Here is a 27,037-nt window from a genome sequence, read left to right on the forward strand (position 1 = left end):
GAGGCACCCCGGGCCTCATTGCCATGGCGACTCTGGGTGCATCTGTTTGGAGTCACCGAGCTGAGGTCCTGCTCTGTCCACAGACAGGGCCTGTCTGGGTTACTAATTAGCTGTTTCCACTTCCAGACTTTCTCTTTAAAAAAAAATATATATATATGTACATATATATTTTTATTGATTTCAGAAAGGAAGGGAAAGGGAGAGAAAGAGATAGAAACATCAATGATGAGAGAGCACCATTGATCAGCTGCCTCCTGCATGCTCCCTATTGGGGATCGAGCCCGAAACCTGGGCATGTGTCCTTGACCAGGAATTGAACCTTGACTTCCTGGTTCATAGGTCAACATGCAATCCCTGAGCCACATTGACGGGGCTTGTTGTGTCCTCCTTGCTCCTCTCAGTGCCTTCTGTAAGCATGTTTGAGCACCTGCTGTGTGCCAGTCTCCCAGCTGGGGCTGCAGAGATGGGTGTGTCCCAGTTCCCACCTTGTGGGCTCTCCTGGGAAAGGAGGAGTTTGGGGGTGGTCGTGGAGCCGGCTAGGAGTGGGCAGTAGGCCCGAGGAGAAAAGGGACTTCCCTGGGGGTGGGCACACAGAAGGAGCCGGGGGGGCCTTTTGGCTTCGGCGCAGAGTGTGGAGAAAGGACACGTAGCATGCGTGTTTTGATATGACTGAAGCCTGGGACGGGGGAGGGCTCATCCCAGGCAGTTGACAAAGGCCAGGGAGCCCCTTTTGTACCGGGAAGCACAGAGGTCACCATATGTGATGGTTAAAAGCCAGGACAAGCCCTAACCGGTTTGGCTCAGTGGATAGAGCGTCGGCCTTCGGACCGAAGGGTCCCAGGTTCCATTCCGCCAGGGGCATGTGCCCTGGTTGTGGGCACATCCCCTGTGGGGTGTGTGCAGGAGGAGGCTGATCGGTGTTTCTCTCTCATCGATGTTTCTAGCTCTCTATCCCTCTCCCTTCCTCTCTGTAGAATGAATAAATAGATAAATAAATAAATAAATAAATAAATAAATAAAAATAAAATAAAAAATAAAAAGCCAGGACAGACCAGCTTGGGCTTGAATCCCACCCGACCACTAATCGTTGGTGTGGCCGTGGGCAAGTGATTTTATAAAACTGGGGATAACAATATTTACTTCACAGGACTGGTGCAGACCAAATCGTGAATATTTAGAGAGTGCTTATAATACAGCCCACGTAGAATTACATAAGTTCGTAAAATACGAATGTTCTAAACCGAGCAATTAGGACTTTACATCATACTCAGAACATATTCTCTGACGAACAGCGTGTAACGGTCCCTCTACTGCTCTACAATGAGATTCATGGACGGTGTATCCTTTCTACTCACATAACCTTTAAGAGTTGTTACAGCGCCCTCATTGTGGATAAAGGAGGGGTCTTAAAAAAAGCAGTTAATGTTAAAACAATGGTTTTAACCCTATCCTCGCTCAGGGGCGGCCGCGTGAGGAGGAGCATCTCTGGGGAAGGTGGGGTCGGGGGGTCGGGGGGCAGCAGGGGGGCAGAGGCGCTGCTAGCCTGTCCCCACGTCACGGACGGGGGTTCTGAAATCCTGTGCAGCTTACAGTGCTGAACCTCCCTTCGTCTGCCTGACAGACATTAACACTACGCAGAACCACGTGTGGATGGTAAAGTGAAGCGGGCCCCGGGCTCAGAGACTGTCCTCACCCACACGGATGTCACTGGAAAGTCACGCAGGACAGGAAGACGAGACAAGTTGCATAGGGCCATCCAGATGCGGGTTCTCATCTACGCCGGCTCCAGCCCATCGCCTCCCTGCCGACCGGAGGCTGCCCGCAGGTGTCCGCGATGACCTTGGCGGTGAGCGGCAGGCGGGCTCAGCTGGCAGGGACAGCCCCGGCTGGCTGTTGGCAGCTTCGGAAGCTCTCCCCACGGAGGCTGGGCTGGAGGCAGGCACACTGGTATGCGGGGCAAGTGTAAGGTCTGCAAAAGAGGTGATGAGCGCCTTACCCAGGGCATGTCCGCGGGGAGAAAGAAGACAGGGGCTGCCCTGTCCGGTGTGGCTCAGTGGATAGCGCATCGGCCTGCGGACTGAAGGGTCCCAGGTTTGACTCCGGTCAAGGGCGTGCCCCTTGGTCTCGGGCACATCCCCAGTGGGGAGTGTGCAGGAGGCAGTTGGTTGATGTTTCTCTCTCATTGATGTTTCTAACTCTCTATCCCTCTCCCTTCCTCTCTGTAAAAAATTAATAAAATAGCCAAAGCCGGTTTGGCTCAGTGGTAGAGCGTCGGTCTGTGGACTGAAAGGTCCCAGGTTCGATTCCGGTTAAGGGCATGTACATTGGTTGCGGGCACATCCCCGGTAGGGGGTGTGCAAGAGGCAGCTGGTCCATGTTTCTCTCTCATCGACGTTTCTAGCTCTCTATCTCTCTCCCTTCCTCTCTGTAAAAAATCAATAAAAATATATATATTTTTAAAAATCAATAAAATATATTTAAAAAAAGAAGAGCAGGGGCTGAGGGCAGGGTCAGGATGTGGACTCTTAAGTGTGAGACCCGCTCCACTGGCAGGGGCCTTTCCCGAGGGGGTGGGGCACACACACGCTCTCCCTTCATTGTCTCCCAGCTCTTGGCGGACTTTCTATCCTCAAATAGAAACAACCTCTGCTGCCCAGCCACCGATCCCCTCCATCCCTAGCATCACTGACGACATTACAGGCCTGTAACAGCACAGCGTCTTCCTTCTCTCCTCGCTCCCTCACTGCCCACCTCGCCGCCCCGCTGCCCCCGGCTCCTGCTCCCACCGCTGCACGGACACTGCCCAGTCCAGGGTTCCCCGTGGCCACCTTACCATCACACCCTGGTTCCCAAACTTAGTGTGCGTCAGAACCACCCGGAGGCCCTACCTGTGGTGACAGCGCGGGTCCGGGCCCTACCTGTGGCGGGGTGAGTCTGTGCGCTCAGCCAGTCCCCAGGGGACAGTGGGGGTGCAGGTCCAAGGGCCGCACCCTGAGAGCCACAGGAGGTCAGGGTCCGGGACACCCTCCAGGCCCCTCACCGTCCACAGGCTTCCTTTCTAACATCCTCGGCCAATGGCCACGTCCTGTGCCCTGAATACAGTGACAGAGGTCTCACCGTGGCTCGCCTGTCCGCTCTCCCGGGGCTGCCCTGGCACGCTCCTCCTCTGCCCGGGGACCACCCACTCACGTGTTTTTCAGGGCCCAGCCCCGGTGTCACTTACTTTTTGACAAGGTCTCTCCCTCCTGTCACTTTCCTTTACATTCCCATACCTCCAAGAAGAGATTGCTCACCTATCTGTTCAGTCATCCATTTATTAAGTTGAGTAGCAGATGACTGGGTCATAGTCTTTGTCCTTCAGATGCTTATAATTTCTTAGGAAGGAGAAGGCCTTCGGAAAATTAACTGTGTCGATAAATAGCAAGGGTCGGGGAGGCCGTGGAGAAAAGGGAACCCTCGCACACTGTCGGTGGGGTTGTAAGTTAGTGCAGTGGAGATTCCGCAAAAAAAAAAAAATTAAAAACAGAGCTGCCATTCGATCCAGCAATGCCATTTCTGGGTATGTGTCCAAAGAAAACGACAACACTGCTTTCTACCCCTGTGTTCATTGCATCATCACTTACAGTAGCCAAGATGTGAAAGCAGCCCAGGTGTCACTGGTCAATGAACGGGTCAGAGGGGATGTGGTACGTGTATCCGGTGGAATATGACTCAGCCATAAAAGAGAACGAGATCTCGCCATTGGCGACAACGTGGATGGGCCTCGAGGGCCTGGTGCTAAGTGCTGAGCGGAGGGTGAGCCCGCAGGAGGGGCCTCGCTGAGCCTCGCCGGCCTCCCTCTGCCTGTCCCACTGGCTCGCAGTGGGGCCCAGTCCTCAGCCTCTCCGAGCCCACTCGCTCACACTGCCACGTCCATGGCTCCTCGGGCTTTACAGTGTTTGAGCCAGCTGGGGTCTTGACCCGGAGCCTGTCAGTCCGCGTTTCTAACCAGCTGCCCGGTGACGCTGACGCTGCTGGTCCGTGGACAGCAGTTTTCGTAGGACGTTTGTCGCGTACGATGGACAGTTCTCAGTCGGACGCTGTGCTGTGAGCACGGGACTGAGCCCAGAGACCAACAAGAGACAGGCCTAGTGAAGGGGAAGGGCATGCGTGTTCCATACCAGGCTCTGTGCTCACCTCTTTCTAGAAACCACTGCTGATGAATCTGCACACACTCCTGAGACATGAGGTAGGAACTAGGATGGATCTGATCTTTCGGAAGAAATACCCGCAGACCCTGGGGGCTGGGCTCCCCTGACTCTGGAGGAAGGTGGCACAGACCGGCGGCACAGTGCCCAGGGCAGCGCCGGCAGGGTGCTGCCTCTTTAGTTGCGGGGCTGCAGGCTCGCCTGCGCTTCTGGAAAGGTCCTCCCTGACCTTGGGATGTGGGAGGAGCTTCAGAGCGTGGAGGAGGAGCTGACCCCTCGCCCACCTGCCAGGCACGCACCACGTCTCCAAAACACCTCTCTTTCAAGCTTTCCGGCGTGTCACAATATTTTGACACGAGAAGGAAAATAAGAATGGAAATGCTTTGAAACAGTCCCTTGGATTCTTGTCCTCAGAGACCATGTGACCGAACCGAAGTTTAGTCATAGGGTTCCAGTTTAACGTATTGCAGTTACTATAGCAATTGAGGTTTCCTTAGTAACTAGCCGTTGCGAAAATAATCTGGCCCCAATTAGTAATACATTTTAAAGCTCCTTCTGCCCTACACCGAGCAGCCCAGAGTTTTTGGCCAAGGACCAGATGATGCAGGGAGTGTCGTGTGCACCCACCCAGAGAGGGTTGCATGCAGTTGGGTGAACTGGGCTGGAAAGCAATGGAAAGGGCTAGTCGTCTTAAGTATTGTAGGAACCTGGAAAGGCGACTGGCAGGCTGATGTGAATGAGTTTGCCAATCGCGGGGGAGCTTACTGGTAAGCCCCGCCCTAGGCCCCGTGTGCCCCCGAGGTGATTGTGTCTGAAGAAGGGATCAGGCAGGAGACGGCTTGATCCTAGAAAAGAGGAAGCGAACGAGTGTGGCGTGGGACGCGGGGTTTCTTTCGTGTCCCTGTGAGGGATGCCCGTGATGGCTGCAGCAGCCGGCAGGCGTGAGCGTTCAGCAGCCCCTCATGCGGAGTGTCGCCTGATTTACCAGGCGTGTCCTCCACTGAGCCTGCGCTTCGAGCTGCTCTCGCGGTCAGGGCTCCAGGTGTCCGATCCTGCTGGGGCCTCAGCTGGCGGAATCCTCTCGGCCATTCGGAAGGGTGGTCCCTGAGTGGCCAGCCTGCCCCCGTGACAGCCCACAGCCTTCGGAGGCTGCAGGGGCCTTGGTATGTGGGACTCGGGCCGGATGCTGCCTGTGCACTCCCAGCTGTAAGCGAGCCAGTGGCCAGCACTGCCCGGGGAGGCCCGGGACCACCTGGGGGCACAGGCCTTGGTCTGGAGCCAGACACTGCCCGGCAGGGGTGCTGGGGACAGCCTCGGCACCCCTGGCCTGGCCTCCCTTCCCTCCAAGGTCCCTGCCTGGCCCTGGGTCTCTTTCTCAGCAGGTGAGTGGTTTGGTCTCGAAAGGCCAAGTGTGAAGAGGGATGGAAGTGGGTGACGGCTTTACTATTAGCGTTCTAGAGCAGTGGTCGGCAAACTGCGGCTCTCGAGCTTTCCTCTGTGGAAGCTGCATGGGGCGTGGGGATTCCAGGGCGAGTCCCGGGAGATGCGTGAGACACCTCCTGGAGGTACATTGTACCGTGAAAAGGAATGTTTTTTTCTCTGTCACCTAAAAGCAAGGGAGCCGTTAAACTGCTCAGGCAGGGAAAGGATGTGGGCAGATCTGGGTTGTCGCTGGGTCCCCCTGGAGGCCACGTGAGGCAGGGGGAGCAGGCAGGAGACAGGAGAGGTGGTGAGGGCCTGAGTGGGGAGGAGACGGAAGGAGGGCTGTGGGGTGAAGTCCGGTCCCTCTCACTGAGCTGTGCTTTGGAGGCGGAGCCTGGGGGTGGGGCTTGGACGGCCGTGACCAGGGCCGCGTGGCACCTCTGCTGACCTCCCGCTCTGCTCTGCAGTGACCAAGCTGCAGGTGAGCAAGTCCAAGAGGACCCTGACGCTGGTGGAGAACAGGCCCATCCAGCTGAACTGCTCCGTCAAGTCCCAGACCAGCCAGAACTCCCACTTCGCCGTGCTCTGGTACGTGCACAAGCCCTCGGACGCCGACGGCAAGCTCATCCTCAAGACCACGCACACCTCCGCCTTCGAGTACGGCACCTACGCCGAGGAGGAGGGCCTGAGGCCCAGGCTGCAGTTCGAGAGGCACGCGTCCGGGGGCCTGTTCAGCCTCACCGTCCAGAGGGCCGAGGTCAGCGACAGCGGCAGCTACTACTGCCACGTGGAGGAGTGGCTGCTGAGCCCCAACTTCGCTTGGTACAAGCTGGCGGAGGAGGTTTCGGGGCGCACAGAGGTCACGGTGAAGCAGCCAGGTGAGCAGAGGGGGTGCAGCCACCCAGCCCAGTGGGTTTAGTGTGGAGAGGCCTGCACAGGGCCCTGGGTCCACACTGGGTGCAGGCACTCAGGCCATCTTCCTGGCGCAAGATGGGCCGCGCACTTTGCCTGTAAGGGGTTCCAGCGCCAATGGCAAACTCAGCATCCTCACCAGGGAGAGGCCCAAAGGGCGTCTGTGGTTGGCAGGATGTGGCAAGGCAGGATTCTGGCAGCTCCCGCTCTCTTTCGAAGTTTGCAGCTGGCACCCTGGATCCTGGGCTGGGACAGCTTTCATCCTTGGAATCCTGCCCAGGAGGCATTTTCCGGGCTCTCTCACCTGCTGCCTTACCTCCTGTCCCAGCCCCAGAGGAGAGCTTCCAGTCTCCAATCCTGTGGGGGCAGCCCGACCGACCGGTGGCCTCTGACCTCTGCCAATGCCTCTAGGGAGGGAGCGCTCACCACCACCCCCCCCCCCCAGGCCTCAGCTCCGCCTTAGGGCGCCCTCGGTGTTGAATGTCCCACCCCCGTCACCTCCCTCTCAGGTTTCAGATCTGCCCTAGAACAAGGGTGGGAACATCCGGCCCGCAGGCCAGAGGAGGCCTTGGAAGTCACTGGGTCTGGCCCTGCCAAAGCATTGGCGGTGAGTTCAGTGACTGTTTGGCCAGTTACAGCAGGCTGGTTTTTAAGTTGATAATTGTGTATGGCCCATGAATGATGTGATAAATACCCAAATGGCCCTTGGCAGGAAAAAGGTTACCACCTCTGCTCTAGAACATTCCCAGAGAGGTTTGGGTCATCCCTTTCTGCTACAGTCATGCACCGCAAAGCGACGTGTGAGCCGACAATGGACCGCTTAGATGATGGTCCAATCTATATATATAAAAGCATAAGTGACTGGATGACTGGAAGACGGGTTGGTAGCTATGACGACCACCAGGGGACAGACACTCAATGCAGGAGCTGCCCCCTGGTGGTCAGTGCATTCCCACAGTGGGAGCGCCACTCGGCTGACAGACAGCCAGCCACCAGATGCTGGCAAACACTCACCTTGCATGCCAGAGCCGTGGTGGTAGCAGGTGTAGTGGGGCCAGGATGAGCGGGAGCAGCTTGGTACCCAGCCTGGGCTCGGGCTCCTCTCGGCTGCCTGCCGCTTCGCACACTGCTCTGTGCTGTGGTCAGCGGGATGGAGTCTGATGAGCTGGCGGGAAAGGCCAGGCTGTGTGGGTGCAGAGGTCCACTGATCCCCACAGGCCAGGCCGAGGGACCTGTGCACCGGGCCTCTGGTGAGATTATAAAGGAGCTGGATTCCTGTGAGAAGCGGAAGGCTGTGTGGCTCTGGAGGATTTTTCTCTGACGGGAGCAGTGGGCAATAGAGTCCCTCTCTCTCACAGCACCTCAGTTCTGAGTGCACAGTGACATCCCAGCCCGTTACCCAGTCACCCGTTTCAGACAGAGGAGCCTGTCAGCTCAGTGCTGCCGATTTCTCATTCCCACTGGCCCTCACACCACCTGCACTGCCTCCTGACAGTCTGTCAGGGTGACCCACGCCTCACCCAGCAGTTTCTCCCCGATATTCCCAGCCCACATCCCTGCTCCGGGAGCAGCACTGGCCGCCTTGAGGTTCTCTTTCTGACCCTGTTAGAAGGAAGCAGGGGGAGGCCTTGTGGGACAGGGCGTACGCCTGCGGGCTTCACAGTCCCTCCCCACTCCTCACTGACCCACCCAGAGCAGCTTCCGGCCCCGTAGGCTCCATTCAGGGCCCGCACCCCATACAGGTGCGTCCTTGCTCAGCTTTTATTTCTACTGCACCTTTTCCGTGTTTGGGCGCACCAGTACTCTCTGTTGCCTGACAGGTGCCTACAGTATTGAGCACAGGAGCAGGCTGAGCAGGCGTGCAGCCCGGGCCAAACCCCAGAGCCTAGGTGTGCAGGAGGCCGCACTGACGAGGTGTGTGTGAGTGCACTCCGACGTTCGCAGTGACAAGGTCGCCTGAGGACACTTCCTCGGAGCGCATCCCCGTCGCTCAGGCGCGCGTGGCTGTGTGTGAAGGGAGCGAGTGTGCCCGTCCTTCTCCCCTTCTTGTTAAAGCAGCTCTGGAACGAGCACGTCCAACTCACAGGCTCACACGGGCCAGATGAACAAGATCTACGTGTATGTGGCCGCAAGAACACAAAAGCTCCCTTTTTCATAGAAACGTGGGTTTATTTCGATAGAGACATTCTGAATACAAAGGACTGAAATAAATGAGTCATCGTTAACATAAAATAATAGAACATTTTAATAAAAATTAATGGGGTTTTTTTGAACATTAACTTTCCAGACACTGAATAACTTGCACAACCTAATAAGTGTATCGCAAATAAGCCAATTTTTCTTGTTCTCCAAAAGCAAAATATTTCCTGTTGTGCACACCAAACAAGTCAGTCTGAGACTAATGCCGTGGCCATCGGCTGCTAAAATATTTGCTGCCGGTATCGGTGGAGAGAAATGTGTGTGGGTGGGTCAGGGAAACGAATGCAACCTGATTATAGTAATCAGTCATTAGCGAACGTCGTAGTTCCTTATTAATAATTATATATAATGGGATATTGTAAAAATTAAGTTACGAAATTTTTATTGAAACGTTTCTTAATGCCTTTCTATTGGCTGGGCCACAAAAATATTCATTGTGGGTCACATGTGGTCCGCGAGTTTGACATGCTTGTTCTAGGACTTCTCACGTAAGGTGGCCCCGAGCTCTCTCTCCAGCCCTCATCCCTGCGTGCTCTACAATTGGTTGTCACTGTCCTTCTGGAAAGGGTGCTGTGTGGGCAGCTGGAGGCCCATCTCCCTGCCTTTTCTTCTGCTGCCCTCTCCCCTAGCATGCCCCTGTCCTGTTCTCTGTCATCACCCCATTCCCAACACGTCACTCAGCACCACCTCCAGGAAGCCTTCCCTGATGCCTCCCCTATCACCAGGGGTTTCTTACAAAACACATAGCACAACAAGTGTGTGCTTGCACACACACACACACACACACACACACACACACCCACTATACGGTAAGCACTTTGAGGTCAGGGCTGTGTCTTTGTGTCTTCGGCCGTTGGCGTGGCCCCCTTCGTAAATATTGTTTGACCAAGGAAGGAATGGCCTTTGAGTATCCTCGCTGCCTGGAGCACATTGACCATGGGTGTCCATTTATCTCACTCTTCCTCAGAGAGGTTGGCTCTTTTTAACTGAAACAGCACTCTAGGCACCCTGTGTCCCCTTCCCGTCCCTGCTCACTCACCTGTGTGTAGACAGGTAACGATGAGCACGTAGGCCTAGTCACACTTAGGGACATTCATGGATCGTCAGTTATTACGTGTCACATACTCGTCGTTGACATGCTTGTGTCTCCCGCTGGGCCTGACGCTCCCTGCGTGAGCGCAGGTACTTGGATTTCTGCGCCACTCTGTCCCACGGCCCATCTCCCAGGAGCCCGAGGCTCGGCACCTGTCGTTCAGAAGGCACAGGGAGAGGGTTCCAAGTCCAGGCGTGGCTGACCCTCCTGTTCCTCGGCTACTGTGTTTCTGAAACGGCCCGAACCATAGGAACTTGCTATGCTGACCCTCTGCTGCTGCCTTAGGAAGGAAGCTCCGGGCCAGGTGCCTCCGGGTACTTCCCGGGCCCTGTGTCCTGCCTCCCGGGCCAGTCCCAGGGGCTTTTGAAAACAGAAGTTGGAAGTGGTCGTTGGGCCCACAGAGGCTCTTGCAGGTTTCTGTTCTTTTTTTTTTTCTTTTTTCTTTTTTAATATATTTTATTGATTTTGTACAGAGAGGAAGGGAGAGAGATAGAGAGTTAGAAACATCGATGAGAGAAAGTCATCGATCAGCTGCCTCTTGCACATCCCCCACTGGAGATATGCCCACAACCAAGGTACATGCCCTTGACTGGAATCGAACTCGGGACCCTTCAGTCCCCAAGCCAGTCTCGGTGGTTTTCTGTTCTTCCTGTCCCTCTTACTTTCTGACCCGGCTCCCCGCTGAGAGCACACAGGCCGCCCCGACAGTGTTCTCTTCATCACCATCCGCCCTTTCCCTTTCTCTGTGCCGAAACCAAGAGGTTCCCTGCAGATCCTAAACTTTTTTTAAACATATTTTTACTGATTTCAGAGAGGAAGGAAGAGGGAGAGAGAAACATCAGTGATAAGAGAATCATTGATTGGCTGCCTCTGCACACCCCCTGTTGGGGATTGAGCATGCAACCCAGGCATGTGCGCTTGAGCGGAATCGAGCCTGGGACCCTTCAGTCTGCAGGCCCACGCTCCATCCACCGAGCCAGATGGCCAGCGCCAGATCCTAAATCTGTCTTGGGTTTTGACAAGAATCCGTACGGCCTTTCGAACTGCCCCAGTTCACCTGCTCTGAGTCTCGGCCTCAGGTGGGGAACTCCCGTGGTAAATTTAGGATCTGGGAGTTTCCCACGTAAGGCCGAGGCTCAGAGCAGGCGAACTGGGCAGTGCGAAGGGCTGTACTGATTCTTGTGCAAACACAGTGAAATCTCATATGCAGGGAATGTTAACACCGAACAGAGCTCACTAGATGCTGATGAGGACAGCACATCCCGTTCCCCCTTTTCCACTGAGATTTTTTTGGTTTGAATATTTTTTTTTTTCTGCTTCTAGTTCTCCTCCCCCCCCTTTTCATTTTCTGTTGAGAAAGAGTACACTATAGAGCTTTTGGAGAATACAGAAGCACAAAGAAGAAAACAATCTTTCAACCCAGAGACACCAGAGAGAGAAGGGGTGGGGGGAGAGAGAGAGAAAAATTTATATATAAATCTATATCTATATCGATATCTATACAGATATAGATATCGATAAAGATATAGATATAGATAGATAGATAGATAGATAGATCTCCCGTCCTTTCCCAGCCACCTGCCCTCAGCCCTACGCCGCGTGGCCCGCTGTCACGGATGTGCGGTCACCTGCACGCGTCGTCTCGGACAAGAGGGCGTGCTTGCCCCCTGCTCGGCCTCCGAGCTGATGAGGGTTGTACGTGGGGAGAGCGGTCACGGTCACATTGAACTCTGTAAAACTCGGACACTCGGGTACATGCTCCAGAACTCGAACACACGGGGGGCCACACGTGAGACAGGCTTCCTCGAACCGAGGGCACCGTCCTCTGTGCTTGGAGGGCACCCCTCAGCCGTGCCTGGAGGGGGCGCCTGCGGGCGGCGGGCTGCTTTCTGACCCCTCTCCCCTCGCTCCGCAGACAGCCGCCTGAGGCTCAGCCAGGTGCAGGGGAACCTGTCGGTCCTGGAGACGCGGCAGGTGCAGCTGGAGTGCGTGGTCCTGAACCGCACCAGCCCGGCCTCCCAGCTCGCCGTGGAGTGGTTCGTGTGGAAGCCCAACCACCCGGAGCGGGAGGCCGTGGCCCGCCTGAGCCGCGACGCCACCTTCCGCTACGGGGAGCAGGCGGCCAAGAACAACCTGAAGGGGCGGCTGCACCTGGAGAGCCCGGCCCCGGGCGTGTTCCGGCTCTTCCTGCAGAACGCCGTGGTGCAGGACAGCGGCACCTACAGCTGCCACGTGGAGGAGTGGCTGCCCAGCCCCGGCGGCCTGTGGTACAAGCGGGCGGAGGACACGGCCGGGCAGACGGCCGTCACGGTCACACGGCCAGGTGAGGGCTCCCGTCCCCGGGCCTCCACCCCCTTCCCACTCCCCTGTGCGTGTGGATCACACGCGCTGAGTGATGTCCGTCAGTCCGTCCATTGCCTGCAGTCACACGTGTGCGTGTTCACCGCTTGCGTGTGCGTTCAGTGTTGCCTCTGTTTTCCCCCCTCGTGAGGGTATGTCTGGCTTGGGCCTCAGGGGACTCTGTTTCTTCACGAGACTATCATTGGATGATGCATTCATCATCCTTGTAAAGAACACATTCGGGCTTGGGCAAGTGGGGGATGTGCAGGAATCTGGAAACAGGAGCCAGGGGGTTCCAGAAAGGAAGCTTACGGAATTTCAGTGGGAAAATGGATTCCGGTGCTTCCGGTAGAAAAAGAGGAGGTCCATGCAGCCTGCACCCTCTCGCTTCCGAGCAGCGTCACTGGTGCGAGTGACCAGGCCTGTGGCCTCGGGCTTTTCTTGTCTGTCTCGCTGGTTTCTAACGCACCTGAAAACACACCATGGTTTTCACACCATTCCCGGGGCTGGTGATGGTGACACGTTTAAACACGCAATGAAAGGGGACTTGGAGCGGTTCCTGTGCCCGCTGCCATCATGTCACCAGTCACCCGCGTCCCAGGGGCTTGGCGGAGCCCCACAGAAGCAGTGGGAACCCCAGCCTTGTGTTCGCCCGCGAGCGACATTAAGCCAATTCATTGAAAGCCCAGGACAGTCCTTGGGCAATGCTCCGATTTGGTCTTCGTCCAAGGAGACTCCGGCGTGGCCTCCGCTGCTTCTGTTGATGCTGTGTTGGCATCTTTCACACGCGCTTCATAAACAGCCTTTTAGGAGCTGGGGAGAATGGTTTGTGTAGAACCTACCCCCGTGAGCCTTAAAAACGGCTGCAAAACGAAACAGATCGGGGCTGCCTGACGGTGTCTGAGCCGTGACTCACCTGGTGGGGCGCCTCCCGAGCTGCGGTGTCTCAGTCGGGGAGACACTGCCTGTGTCATCCTCCGAGGGTGGGGGTCCCTGCTCTTTGGTGTCTGTGGTTTGGCTTCTGTCCTTGGAGAATGTTCTCCTCCTCGGGGTCACGGTAAGGTAGGCAGCAACCTACACGCACGCGGTGCAGATGCAAAGGCTGCCGGGGGCGAATTCGTCTCCCGGGCCCCCCGAGACCAACGTGCCTGGCCCTGATGCTGAAAACACCGAAATCCTTCTCTGTCGGTTCTGGAGGCTGGAAGTTCGTGATCAGAGTGTCCCCAGGGCCGTGCTCCCCGGATGTTTCTCCTGAGGAATCCGTCCTGCCCTCTCTCCCCAGCTCCTCGGGCCCCAGGTGTCCCTGGCCTGCAGCTGTGTCACTCCAGCCCCTGCCTCCATCCTCCCTGTCTTCTCTCTGTGTCTCTATGTGTCCTCCCCTCCTCCTCTTCTTCTTCTTCCTCTTCTTGTTCTTGTTCTTCTTCTTTTTCTTTATATTGTATTGACTTTTTACAGAAAGGAAGAGAGAGAGATAGAGAGTCAGAAACATCGATGAGAGAGAATCATCGATCAGCTGCCTCTTGCACACCCCCTACTGGGGATGTGCCCGCAACCAAGGTACATGCCCTTGACCGGAATCTAACCTGGGACCCTTCAGTCCGCAGGCTGACGCTCTATCCACTGAACCAAACCGGTTTCGGCAACTCCTTCTTCTTCTTTTTAAAAATATGTTTTTATTGATTTTAAGGAGAGAGGGAGGGAAAGGGAGAGAGAGGGAAACATTGATTGGCTGCCTCCTGCACGCCCCCTACTGGGGGCTGAGCCCGTAGCCTGGACGTGTGCCCTGTCTGGGAATCGAACCAGCGAACTTCGGTGCCACACTTGCCAGCGCCTCACCCCTTCTTAGGAGGACCCCAGTGGCTGGATCTAGGGCTTATCGTAACTGAAGTGCATCGGCACAGACCCTGTTTCCAGTTGAGCCCCCATGCTGGGGTGGGCGGAGGACACACTATTCAATCACTGCCAGGGTTTACAGTGACTATAACTACCCCTCCCCCCTCCCCACCCTCCCGATTCCCATATGCACTCACGGTACCAGGCCTGTGAATTCTTCCACGGCACACAGGCCAACATAAACACATGCACATCTTCTGCTCCCCATGACTCATAGGGAACACAGCATGCTGTCCTCCAGCGCTTTTCCCGGACTCTTTCCCATCTCCGCACATTGTGCTGCTCGTTCCTCCCAGCAGGTGCGCAGCGCGCTGTTGTCTGGTGGGACCACAGTGCGGTTAGTGGTGGACACTGAGGTTGTCTTGAGCAAAGACATTAAAACAGGCTCTTCCCCCTCCCGTGTCCCCCGTCCCCCCAGAGGCCGCCCTGCAGGTGGACACGGTGGTCCCCAACGCCACGGTGACCGAGAAGGCAGCTTTCCAGCTCGACTGTAGCATCGTGTCGCGCTCCAGCCAGGACTCCCGCTTTGCGGTGACCTGGTATTCCCTGAGGACGAAAGCCGGGGGGGACGCGGGCAGCCCTGGCCTGGAAGACCAGGAGGACGAGGAGGAGGAAGAAGAGGAGGACGAGGAGGACGAGGAAGAGGAAGAGGACCCGACGGAGCGGACGGCCCTGCTGAGCGTGGGCGCTGATGCTGTGTTTGGCCCCGAGGGTGGCCCCTGGGAGGGCAGGCTTCGCTTCCAGAGGCTGTCGCCCCTGCTCTACAGGCTCACGGTGCTGCAGGCAAGCCCCCGAGACACGGGCAACTACTCCTGCCGCGTGGAGGAGTGGCTGCCCAGCCCCCAGAAGGAGTGGTACCGGCTGACGGAGGAGGAGTCGGCCCCCATCAGCATCCGAGTGCTGGACACGAGTGAGTTTTCCCGATTTACAGGGGGGTAGTGGGGGGGGGGGGGCGGGGACGATGTCTCATTCGGTTACAACCGTCCGGAAGGTAAAGATCACAGCTCGGTCACGAGTTCACGAGCTGCATTCTCACCTGTCCTGGGCATTTAGGATCTGCATACCAGTTTATGGAACTGACCCTTGATTCCTTATGCCCAAAACAGGGACTGAGCCCTGGCCGGTGTGGTTCAGTTGGTTGAGCACCATCCCATGCACTGAGAGGTCTCTGGTTCTGTTTTCTGACAGACTCAGTCTCCAGCAGGGGGCGTGCAGGAGGCAGCCCATCAATGATTCTCTCTCATCATTGATGTGTCTCTTTCCCTCTCCCTTCCTCTCTGATATATATATATATATATATATATATATATATATATATATAGCAGCAGTTCTCAATTTTTTTAATGCTGCGACCCTTTAATACAATTCCTCATGTTGTGGTGACCCCCAACCATAAAATTATTTTTGTTGCTACTTCATAACTGTCGTTTTCGATGGTCTTAGGCTCTGCAGCAGCGGTTCTCAACCTGTGGATTGTGACCCACAGGCTGAGAACCGCTAGCAGGGTCGCCTAAGACCATCGGAAAACACAGATATTTACATTACGATTTATAACAGCAGCAAAACTACAGTTATGAAGTAGCAACGGCAATAATTTTATGGTTGGGGGGTCACCGCAGCATGAGGAGCTGTATTAAAGGGTCACGGCATTAGGAAGGTTGGGAACCACTGGTATAAAGACTGTCCCCATTCTTAGTGGCGGTAGGGGGAGGACAAGTGGACCTCCCATGGGGTCGGGCGAGGTTTTCAGGAGCAGAAGCCGGCAGCCCGGGCCCTCGGCCCTCACTGTCCTGTCTCCCTCCCTGCCCTTCCAGGCTCCACCCTGCAGTCCGCCATCTGCTCCAACGACGCACTCTTCTACTTCGTCTTCTTCTACCCGTTCCCCATCTTCGGCATCCTTCTCATCTCCATCCTGCTGGTGCGCTTCAGGAGCCGGGGCTCCGGCAAGAACTCGGAGGGGAAGAACGGGGTGCCCCTGCTGTGGATCAAGGAGCCGCACCTCAACTACTCCCCCACCTGCCTGGAGCCGCCCGTCCTCAGCATCCACCCGGGCGCCATAGACTGAGGGCCCCCCGGGGACGCCGGCCCCCAGGGGCCCAGGGCTCCCACGCTGCCTCTCGCTCTGTGATGGGACGGCAGACGGCAACCCAGACCCCGGACAGCCCTCCCAGAAAACTGTCCGACGCCAGATGTGTTCCCGGTCCCCGGCCAGCCCCGGAGGCAGCCTGCTGCCCGGGGGCGGCGGCGGCCCCAGCGGGTGAGCGGTGTCCGGGCCGGTGTGGCCATCCCGGGGCATTAGGTCTCTTGTTTTCGTTCTTGGTGATGTAGCGAGCGGCGCCCGGTGCCACGCCCGCTCACCGGTAGAAATAGGTAGACGTCGCAGGGGTCTCACTCCTCCCTGTTGGACGCTTTCCGAAAACCCGTGGTTTATTCGTTTTGGATTTCATAATGTTGTGGACACGTTTCTCCAACGGATGAGAAAAGGAGAGACGGACCGTATAGTGCGAAGGAATCCCTGCCGAGAGAGACCTTTGCTTTTGCACACTTGAAAAATGCCACCACCGGTGGAGCAAAAGACACCGAGCATTTTTTTACTCTCTTCACTTGACTTGAACAATCATGGGAAGTGTGGGCCCCGTTTGTATCTTATCTCTCCCCTCAGCTGGAGTTGTGTGTGTTTTTGTTTTTTTGTTTTTTTGCTCCAAGAACTGTGTCTGTGCGAGACAAATCCTGCATAAGCCCATTAGGAGGAAGGAGATGGTGGCCGGCCAGCCTGTTGGCCAGGGAGGCGGAAGCCAGCGTCCGCCCGGCCTTGCCAAAAAATCCGAAACCTTTGTTGGAGGACAAGTCAAAAGCCCGCTCGCAGCGTGGGATGGGGGAGCTTTCAGCAGCGACTGACCCGCAGGCCCGTCAGAGCCCGTGGGCAGTGAGTGGCGGGAGGAGAAGGGCTAGCTGTTGGCTGATGCCTCCGCGGAGGGCAGTCTCCAGCTGGGGGCTGAGCAGGGGGCCTCTGTGCTGAGGTGCTTTGCCAAACTCTGAAGAGAAAGTGGCCAGTTTGCCGGGGAAGGGGACAGCGCTGAGCTAAACATACCCAGAGGGCACTGGGCCTCGCACTGCTCAGCCCCTTGCACAGCGGGCAGCCGCTGTCAGAGCTGATTTTGGGGAGCAGGCAGGAATGACTGCCTCCCTGGAGGTGTGAAGGCTGGGTTTTTTTCTCCTTCCTTTCCATTAGATGCGGATGTCTTTCCTCCTCACCATCGATCTCTCCCTGCTTCTCGCTGCCGTGCCCAGGGAGGTCCCCTCCGTCCTGTGTCACCCTCCGCCCTTTGCAGGAAGCACCACTGCCTTTGTTTCCCTTCCCTTCCCCAGATCTTGTCTGCGGTTTAGGCGGCTTGGCGGTCCGTTGCGATGGCGGTGTTTTATTCAGATGCCCCTTAGATCCAGCAGAGGCCAGTGTCACCTGCTGCCTCACAGGCCAGAAGCGTGGCCCCAGGTGCTCACCCCTCCTCACCACACGGTGTTTCATGCCCCGCCTTTCCCGTGTTTTTGGGGGGGGCGGGGCAATCGCCCTTTCTCGGTGAGCATACATCTCGAATCCCAAGGGGGTTCCCTGTTTGGAAAAAGCCAGCACGGATCTGGGCGCTAGGTCGGACCAGAGAGATCGCTGGGAAACCCTGTTCTGAGAGGCCCTGTGGGTGCTGATCCTGCTCTGGGCCTGGCATGCAGGTGCCCTGGGGTGCTCAGCAGGTGCTTTGCTGCGTCCGGGCTGCAGGGAAGCATTTCCTGACAGGCTCACACACACCTGCCTTCTGCGCCTTGCAGGTGCCCCAGCGCTCTCCCCCCGTGCTGCATGAAGGTTATGTGGTGCACATGTGGCTCAGTGGTGAGGGAAGAAGGCACGCTTTTGCTCCATTTCAAGGCCGTGGGCTTTCAGTGGGAAATTGCTGACCTTTGACTTACAGACTGAGTCAATGAAGGAAGAAGACTCACGGGTCCTCTGTCTGAATGGAAAGATGCCAGAGGGCTGTCTGGAACCGGGATGTGCACCTGAGAATTGATTGACAGCTGCAGAAAGGTAGCTGCTGCCACGTCATTACATAGGTGAAGTCATCGTGGGAACTTTGAAAGAAAAGAAACCGAAGCCAGTATTTTAATAATTGTTGTTGTTTATTTCCTGTGTCTTTTCTACGGGCTTGGGGATACCATCCAAGGAGGGAGCTTTTCCAGCTTTCTATGACAATCCCCAGGACCTCCCTTTTTTTGGCCATTTCTATGGAAATGTGGTGTCAGATGAATGGTACTGGTGCCCTCTAGTGGCTGGGAGACCTCATTGCACATTGCCGACCGGACCTTTGAGAACAGGAGACCGCCAAATGACTTCTCTCCATCTACAATGTTGCATCAATGAACCCTACACTGTGCGAGGCCCCTCCCAGGACATGGATATGACCACACCCTCTTTGGCCGAGGTGTTTCTGTAGCAGGTTTTCATATTCTTTTCAAACAATGCTTTCTCTGCGTTAGTAGTTGAAGAAGAAAAGAGGCGGAGTAAGAAAACTACCCATGCATGATGTAGAGAGCTGTTGATTTTGTTTGTTTTTTTAAAGGAAAACTATTTGTAAGATGTTGCACTAAAACGTTTTATATACACTTCAGACACCTGTAATAAATTATGTTGAAAATATGGCTGGCTGCCTTTTCCTGGAGCACTGTCGCCGTCTCTACGAGCCCTCACCCTGGGGTAGCAGTGAGCTCTGCCCCCACATTGTCCTGCTAGGCTCAAGGTTCATGAATCTCGGCTTTCATTATCATGTACTGCCCCCAGCGTAAGCGGTGCCCTTGTGCACACGATACCAAAAAAGACAAAACCCTTTCTCAAAACACTTGACTGCCACCAGCTGAAAATGGATCATCGTAAACATATAGCTCTACCCTGACTGTGCAGGCTGCGCTGTGCAGTACACACCACACCGGAGGCCTGCGAGGCAGGTTCAGAACACAGAGCTTATGACCTCTAGCTTCCTTTTGAGGGGGTGGTGGAGGAAGCGGGCAGGGTGGGGTAAGAGGAGACTGATGGAGAAGAGCGGGAACATGGGACGATCTTCTCCGTGGAGGGCCATCGAGGGGGCCTCTGCAGCAAGACCGCACCATCTTTCTCAAGCTGGGGAGATACTCTGCAAGCATTTTCCAGGCTGGAGGAAAACGACAGGAGCTGTGCATTCCTGATCAGTGAGAGCACGCAGCACCACAGTCTCAGGCCCCCACACAACTGGAGTGCTGGGGCGTTGTCTGCAAAGGGAGGAGAAGGGCAGAGTGATGTAAGCCATAGCAGCGGCACGTGACTAGTCAGAGCCCAGCTGTCAGTGTTTAAAGCACACCCCAAAATATGCCAGAAGGACCTGGATAGAGGGTACGAAGCGGAGGGAGGTGTTCCCTTTTCTTTTTAAAACCCAAGCCCTTCCAGTGCTTTCCTCAGCTCCTTATCAACTTCCTGCAGCTGTGGGCTTGGCCAGCAGTTGAAATGTGACTTTATCCCTTGAGTACCCAGAGCGGTTCCATGTTAAGTCTTATTATTTTTCCTGCTTTTTTCTCCAAGTGCTCTCCCCCACCACCTCAGTTCTTTTTAAATCATTTTTCAACTAGAGGCCCGAAGCATGGAATTCGTGCAAGGGGCTCGGCCCTCACAGCCGCCCACTGTTCATTTTGGAAGGTTATTCTGGAAGGTCATTCTGCCATCCGGTCTAATTAGCAAATTAGCACATTATTATATAGGATTACTCTTGACATACAACATACTAATTTCAGGTGTGCTCCCCAGCGATTAGACATTATATTTCTAAGCAATCGTCCTGATAAACCTCATATCCATCTGACACCATTCAGAGTTATTAGAATAATGTTGATGATAGTCCGTATGCTGTACTTTACATCCTGTGACTATTCTGTAACAACCGATTTCTTAATCCCGTCATCTTTTTCACCCATTTCCCAACCCTTCTCTCACCTGGCAACAGTCAGAATATCCTCTGTCTATGAACCTGTTTCTGTTCTGCTTGTTCCTTTATTTTGTTTTTTAGGCTCAATTTTTGATAGATATGTATTATTTATTTATGTTATTTATATTTTTGATCTTCTTAAAGAAGACCCTTTAACATTTCATGCAATACTGGTTTGATGGTGATGAACCGCTTTAGCTTTTTCTTGTCTGGGAAGCTCTTTTTATGTGTTTCAATTTTATTTTTATCTTTTTAAATCCTTACCTGAGGATATTTTTCCATTGATTTTTTTTTTAGAGAGAGAATGGGAGAGGGAAAGACAGAAATATTGATGTGAGAGAAACACATCAATTTTTTTGCCTCCTGCATGCATCCCGACTAGGGCTGGAACCAGGGAGGAACCTGCAACTGAGGTATGTGCCCTTGACTGGAATTGAACCCTGGACCTTTGGGTCCGCAGGCCGACTCTCTATCCACTATAAGCCAAACCCACTAGGGCCGTGTTTCCATTTTAAATGATAACTTTGCAGAGTGGAGTAATCTTGGTTGTATCTACTTGTTTTTCATCACTGACTATTTCTTGCCACTCCCTTCTGGCCTATAAAGTTTCTGTTGTGCAATCAGCTGACGGTCCAGGTGAATTTTAGAGGATGTTTATTAAAGCCCAGGACAGTGAAACAAGGAAGGGCCTAGGGATAACAGGAGGGGGATATAGTGGGGAAATGGGGTTAGGCTGGGCTGCTGTGGCTCACTTAGAAGTCAGAGAAAAGGAGGCCTGGGAAACAGATCAGGGTATTATTAGCTCAGGACAAGCTACCCTGGGGGCAATCTCATGGGGTTCCTTGCAGTTTAGGAGCGATGTGCCTATGGGGGAAAGAAATGGCCCTTCCCGGAGGAAGAATACGCTGGGACCTTGTTTCCAAGTTGGGTGTGTAAGTGCCAATCCGCCCGGTGTTTATGAGTGAAGTGAATAGACAGTTCTGCAGGAGGCAAGGGGACTCTCCTGTCTGTAGGTCTAGGAGCAGCGATCTCCTCTCTGTGGTCTAGGACTTGCAGGCTTCCTGGGAGAAGTTCCCAGGCTGGCAAAAACGAGAGCCAGGGAACCAGAGAGCAGCACCCACCCCATGCTCCCAGAGCGGGCGAAGGTCTTTCTGACCTTCTACTCGTTGGCCATCTACAGTGACAGCAGGCCTCCGCTCACTGGCCACAGGAGGAGAGCTACAGCCAGCCCTCCTTCGGTGGCAACGTAGGGCCTTTTGGCCATCTGCCTGAAGCATTTCAGGTCCAGCCTTTCTGAGCCATGTCTGATTCATGAAGTCAGCTGGACCAGGTATTTAATTGCTTCTGGAAAGGTTTTTTAAGAAAAGTATTTTTTAATTGGCTTCAGAGAGGGAGAGAGAGGTAGAAACATCAACGATGAGAGAGAATCATTAATTGGCTCCCTTCCGCACACTCTACCCTGGTGATGAAGCCTGCAAGCCCGGCATGTGCCCTGCCTGGGAATCGAACCGTGTCCTCCTGGTAGATGCTCAACCACTGAGACATGCCGGCTGGGCCGAGAAAGGTTTGATGGGAGCTCAGTATATTTCTCTCTCACTCTTCCTCGCCAGAGGATTTTTTTTTTTTTTTTTTTTTTTTTCCTCCAGAGAGAGTGAAAGGAAGGGAAAACAAACATGCTGTCAGAGAAACACATGGATTGGTGCATGCACCCCAGGGAGGGAATCCAATCTGTAATCCAGGTAGTGCCCTTGACTGGGAATCAAACCAGTCAAGGGCACTATCTGGGTGCAGGGGCAACGCTGTAGCCAAGGAGCACACTGGCCAGGGCAGCACAGCCTCTCTCTTAGGGCACTGCTCATGGGTCAGGGGCATGTCCAACCCAGGCAGACCTAGTGAACCATTCCTCACACGCCTCCACTCTTCCACAACCGGCAGCGTGCTGGTGTTTACTGCCTTCGGACAGGCCCTGACCCTGCAAGAGTTCCCCTATAACCCCCACGGGCGGACTGGGTGCTTTTCTCCCAAAGAAAGGGAGCTGAGAAGGAGGCTGGTGGCAGCAGCTGGTTCTGGGGGTAACCTGGTCTGGAATCGGGTGGATTTGAGGAGAGGGCACACCAATCAAGAAGACACCCATAGGATGGAGAGTTCCGTGGAGAGGAGATTTTGATTGGCCCAACAGTAAGGGAGCTGACCTCCGCTTCGGGCCCGGGAAGGTCCACAGTTGAGACGGAGGAAAAGAAGCGCCAAGAGGGAAACTGAGGAGGCCAGCCCCGGGGCAGGGGGAGGGGGTGGGGGGGGAGTGTTGGGGGTGGGGGTCAGGCTTGAGGAGGATGAGGAGACTGGCGGTTAAGGGGCTGCATCAGTAACCCCCGCTCAAGCTAGCAGGTGTCCGACATCTCCCGTTTCCTTGTTTTATTTTATTTTATTTTATTTTATTTTATTTTATTTTATTTTATTTATTTTATTGATGTTTTACAGAGAGGAAGGGAGAGAGATAGACAGTTAGAAACATCGCTGAGAGAGAGACATCGACCAGCTGTCTCCTGCACACCCCACACTGGGGATGTGCCCGCAACCAAGGTCCATGCCCTTGACCGGAATCAAACCCGGGACCCCCCAGTCCGCAGGCCGACGCTCTATCCACTGAGCCAAACCGGTTTCGGCCCGTTTCCTTGTTTTAATCGCGGAAGAAAGAGCGGCTTCAAGAGGCTGTGTCTGGTCCGGGGTCCCATGAGCTGAGTACCTTGGCGGGGAAAGCACGGGCTCCCGCGCCTCCCGGTCCTGGGGCGGCGGCGTCCTGCCCAGCACTCGGGGAACGGCTGTGGGAGGGGGAAAAGGCGGAAGCGACGCCTCTCGCCCCGCCCCCTGTAGCCCCGCCCCTGGCCCCGCCCCCCGCTGGCCCCGGCGCCGCGGCGTGAGGACCACTAGTTGCACCATGGCCGCAGGCAGCACCGTGGGAGCCCTCCTCCTGTCCATCTGGGTGCTCCGGCTCGGTGAGTGTGTCCTCCCCGAGCCCCGCGGGCCTGGGCAGCGCCCGGGCGCCCTTGGGCTCCAGGACTCCGGGGCCGGCCGGGTCGAAGGTTGGGGTGCGAGGCCACTGCTGGTGGCCTCCTGGGCGGGGCTCGGGGTGCGGGTGCGGGTGCGGGTGCTGAGGGACGCCGCGACCCCGAGCCCGGCCGGAGAGCCGTGCTGCCCGGCGGCGCGCTCCCTCGGCCGGGCCCGGAGGAGCTGGGCGGCGGCCCCCGGAATCGCTTTGGGGCGGAGAGGGCCGCCTTCCGCGCGCTGCCCCGCTCCGGCCTCCTTCGCCCTCTTTCCGGAGCTCCGCCCCCGCCCGGGGCGCTCGCCCTTTCCCCGCGGTGTTCCTCGGAAGGGAGGGGGCTCTTTCTCCGCCTCCAGTGAAAGTTACAAGTTACTTCGGCGCCTGCGGGGATCGAAGGGGTGAGGCCGAACTTGAACGGGCTTTCTCACTCTCGGGGCCCCACCCACCGGCTTTGGCGGGCCGGCTCCGAAGCACCAAACACCCGGATGGGGCGACTCTGAACGGCCCTGCGGTGGGCAGGGGGGGCGTCAGGGGGAGAAGTATCGGTAGCGTTGGCCTCACTTAAAGTTTCCTAAGTAGGGCCTCTCCTCCCCGTCCTAGGGATGTGCCCGCCACCAAGGTCCATGCCCTTGACCGGAATCGAACCTGGGACCCCTCGGTCCGCAGGATGACGCTCTATCCACTGAGCCAAGATGGGTCAGGGCTGAAATCACTTATCTTTTGTGAAACAAGGACTCAGTGGGAGGGATGGCATTTGAATGTGGACATGCTGTGATTGAGAGAGCCTGTGATGAAGGCAGGGCCCCGGCCAGAGGGGAGTGGACAGGTGAGCCTGGGCACGCGTGCCCACTCCTGCTGGAGACCCCATGGGGAGCCCGCAATGGGAGTCCCCGTGGGAGTGTAGATTCCCTTCTGTAGACAAAGGAGAACTCTTTCTGTGCCTGTCAGGCTCCGAGCCATGTGCTTAGGAAGCGTAAGCTGGCCGGCCGCAGGAAAGAGGAAGGACTGCAGAGGAATTGGAGGCAGGGGGCCCAGGGCAGAGGCCATCACAGGGCCCCAAAGAGCTGGGAGGGCTGCAGAGGCCGTGGCTGTGGGAGAGGGAGGAGACACAGAGCTTGCATGGTTGGAGTGATTCTTCCAGAAGAGCTGATATCTCTCCCTGGTCCCAGAACGGCACTGCAGGTACCTTTGATCGCCACCTGTGGTTCAGAGGTGCGCCCCACCCCTCACCTGAGTCATAACTTCTCTGAGTTACCTACCTTCCCTGTGCCTCAGTAATTTCTTCCTTAAAAGAATAGTGACAGCATCAACTTCATAGAAAAATTGTGAACCGCTTTGTACAAGGGCCCAGGGATATGGACACTGCCAGGAAGGCTCCCCTGGCTTTGAGAGGCGAACGTGGTAGTGGGGGGGGGGGGGGGAAGGGGGGAGGGGGGAGGGCAGTTAACAAGGAGCCAAGTAAATAGATAGAGACGGGGTGGTGGCAGAGTTGACATTTAGGAAAGGGGAGGGGAAGTGGTCAACATTTCTTCTTGAGTCATTAAACCTCAGCCGCATTTAAAATCTTTAGAAGAGTTGCCACAATAGTACCGAGAAGCCCTAACCGGTTTGGCTCAGTGGATAGTGTCGGCCTGTGGACTGAAGGGTCCCAGGTTCGACTCCAGTCCTGGGCAGGTACCTTAGTTTCGGGCCTATCTTCACTTGGGGGTGTGCAGGAGGCAGCTGATGGATGTTTCCCATGGATGTTTCTAACTCTCTATCCCACTCTTCCTCTCTGTGAAAAATCAATAAAATAAAAAATAAAAATGGTCTGGGATCCGGGTGTAGGTCTGCACCCCAGATGGAGGCCTGGGTCCTGGGAGGGCAGTTAGAGCCAGAGAGGGAGGCCTGAGCCCCGAGGCGGTCTGGTATTTCACGTGGTCATCTTGGTTATGGAATGGTGGTCTGGGTTACAGATGGAGAACTATCCCCCTGATACAAGACTGAATTTTGTGTTTGAGTCCCGGGGCCCAGGGATAATGTTCTCGGCCCCGCCATGATGGTCTGGTACGTAGGTCTGAGCCTGGGATGTAGGTCTGGGTGCTAGAGGGAGATGTGGTCACTAGGGGGTGTGGTCACTAGGGGGCCCTGGTGGCAGGTTTGGGTCAAGGGCAGGGCCTGGGGATGATGCAATGGTGGTCTGGACTAGCCTGGATATTTAGACTCCAGTAAAGCGTTCCAGTCTGGGTCCCCTGGGTGGCCTTCTGCTCCTCCCCATAAAGGTCTGGGACCCGGCCACAACCTGTTTGGCTCAGTGGATAGAGTGTTGGCCTGCTGACTCAAGAGTCCCAGGTTTGATTCCGGTCAAAGGCGTGTACCTTGGTTGTGCACACATCCCCGGTAGGAGGTGTGCAGGAGGCAGCTGATCAATGCTTTTCTTCTTTTTTTTTTTTTTTTAAATGTATTTTATTGATTTTTTTACAGAGAGGAAGGGAGAGAGATAGAGAGCTAGAAACGTCGATGAGAGAGAAACATCGACCAGCTGCCTCTTGCACACCCCCTACTGGGGATGTGCCCGCAACCAAGGTACATGCCCTTGACCGGAATCGAACCTGGGACCTTTCAGTCTGCAGACGGACGCTCTATCCACTGAGCCAAACCGGTTTTGGCTGATCAATGCTTTTCATCAATGTTTCTAACTCTCTCTACCTCTCCCTTGCTTTCTGTAAAAAATCAATGAAATATATTAAAAATAACTTTAAAATTTTGTACTGTGAATACCTGTGCAGTTTTCTCCTGGAATCACCAGTTAGTGACATTTTGTCACATTTGGTTTACATCTCTCTCTCTTTATACACACGTGTACTAAAATTTATTTTTACGCTGGGCCATTTGAGAGTTGCAGCTCTTATGACACCTTACACCTATATATTTCCTTGTCGTCTAAGAAGCCCGGGGCTTCAGTAAGACACAGAACCACGTGGTGACAGGAAACACAGCTTCCCTGTTTTGTCCGAGAGCCCAGAATCCCAAGGAGACCTGCCCTGCATTGACCTGGAACTGTTGCCAACCTGTTCCTTTGTTTCTTATTTCCGACATCACCGTTTTCAAAGGGTCCTGAGGGGTTATTTCATAAAATGTCTCTCGGTTTGGATCGTCTCTGTCCTCGTGATCAGATACTTTCTCGGGCGGGGATCTTTATGTGTGTGTCGGGGAGGAGGGGGGCTGGGAATTCTTATGGGTGTCTTGGGCCCTCAGCGCACCTCATCTGTGGCAGGTGCAGTCCGGTTGCCCCGTTCTGGGGGCTGTTAACTTCGGCTGTTTGGTTAAGGTGAGTTCACCAGGCTTCTCCAGGGTAGAGGCACCGCTCCCCTCTGTACATAGTCCGTGACTTGTTAAGTGGCATTTTGAGATCGTGTGATTATCCCGTTCCCAACAATCTTTCACGCACCGTTTCAGCAAACAGTGGCGATTCTTTGTAGCTGGCAAGTCCCCATGCCGAGGCTCTTTATACACGATTGACATTCTTCCCTTTGTCTCTCTCTTTTTTTTTTTTTTTTTAATATATATTTTATTGATATTTTACAGAGAGGAAGAGAGAGGGATAGAGAGTTAGAAACATCGATGAGAGAGAATCATCGATCAGCTGCCTCTTGCACACACCCCCACTGGGGATGTGCCCGCAACCAAGGTACATGCCCTTGACCGGAATCGAACCCGGGACCTTTCAGTCCGCAGGCCGACACTCTATCCACTGAGCCAAACCGGCTTCGGCTCCCTTTGTCTCTTCATGAATGTTTGCTACATGGCATTCCTGTAGGCTCGGTGACCTCAGATTTGCAAGTGGGACCCGCTCAAGCTTCAGTGTCCTTAAAAACAAAACAAAACAACAACAACAAAAACTTTAGTGTCTATTTGCCACGTTTCCAAGAGTTTTTGAGCACTTAACTTCCTTTCTGGCCCAGAAAGATTCTGG

The 27,037-nt window shown here is 55.1% G+C and overlaps 2 protein-coding genes across 6 annotated transcripts in view; both read left to right on the forward strand.

Annotated features, from left to right (window-relative positions):
• IGSF3 (immunoglobulin superfamily member 3) overlaps positions 1-18,730 on the forward strand; it is an 81,708-nt gene extending 62,978 nt beyond the window's left edge. For all 5 annotated transcript variants that reach the window (XM_084866381.1, XM_084866384.1, XM_084866385.1 and 2 more), the window contains 4 exons: positions 6,077-6,487; positions 11,729-12,136; positions 14,465-14,956; positions 15,861-18,730. In XM_084866381.1, the coding sequence (XP_084722507.1) occupies positions 6,077-6,487; positions 11,729-12,136; positions 14,465-14,956; positions 15,861-16,111 (1,562 nt within the window). In that variant the 3' untranslated portion in view covers positions 16,112-18,730. The remainder of the gene's footprint in view (positions 1-6,076; positions 6,488-11,728; positions 12,137-14,464; positions 14,957-15,860) is intronic.
• Positions 18,731-22,933: 4,203 nt separating this feature from the next.
• Positions 22,934-27,037, forward strand: part of CD58 (CD58 molecule) — a 31,560-nt gene continuing 27,456 nt past the window's right edge. Inside the window, exon 1 of the mRNA XM_084866406.1 lies at positions 22,934-23,035. Coding sequence (XP_084722532.1) covers positions 22,978-23,035 — 58 coding nt within the window. The 5' untranslated portion in view covers positions 22,934-22,977. The remainder of the gene's footprint in view (positions 23,036-27,037) is intronic.

This window comes from Pipistrellus hanaki, assembly GCF_964339955.1.
Source record: "Pipistrellus hanaki genome assembly, chromosome: 18".
In the NCBI taxonomy this organism is placed as follows: Eukaryota; Metazoa; Chordata; class Mammalia; order Chiroptera; family Vespertilionidae; genus Pipistrellus; species Pipistrellus hanaki.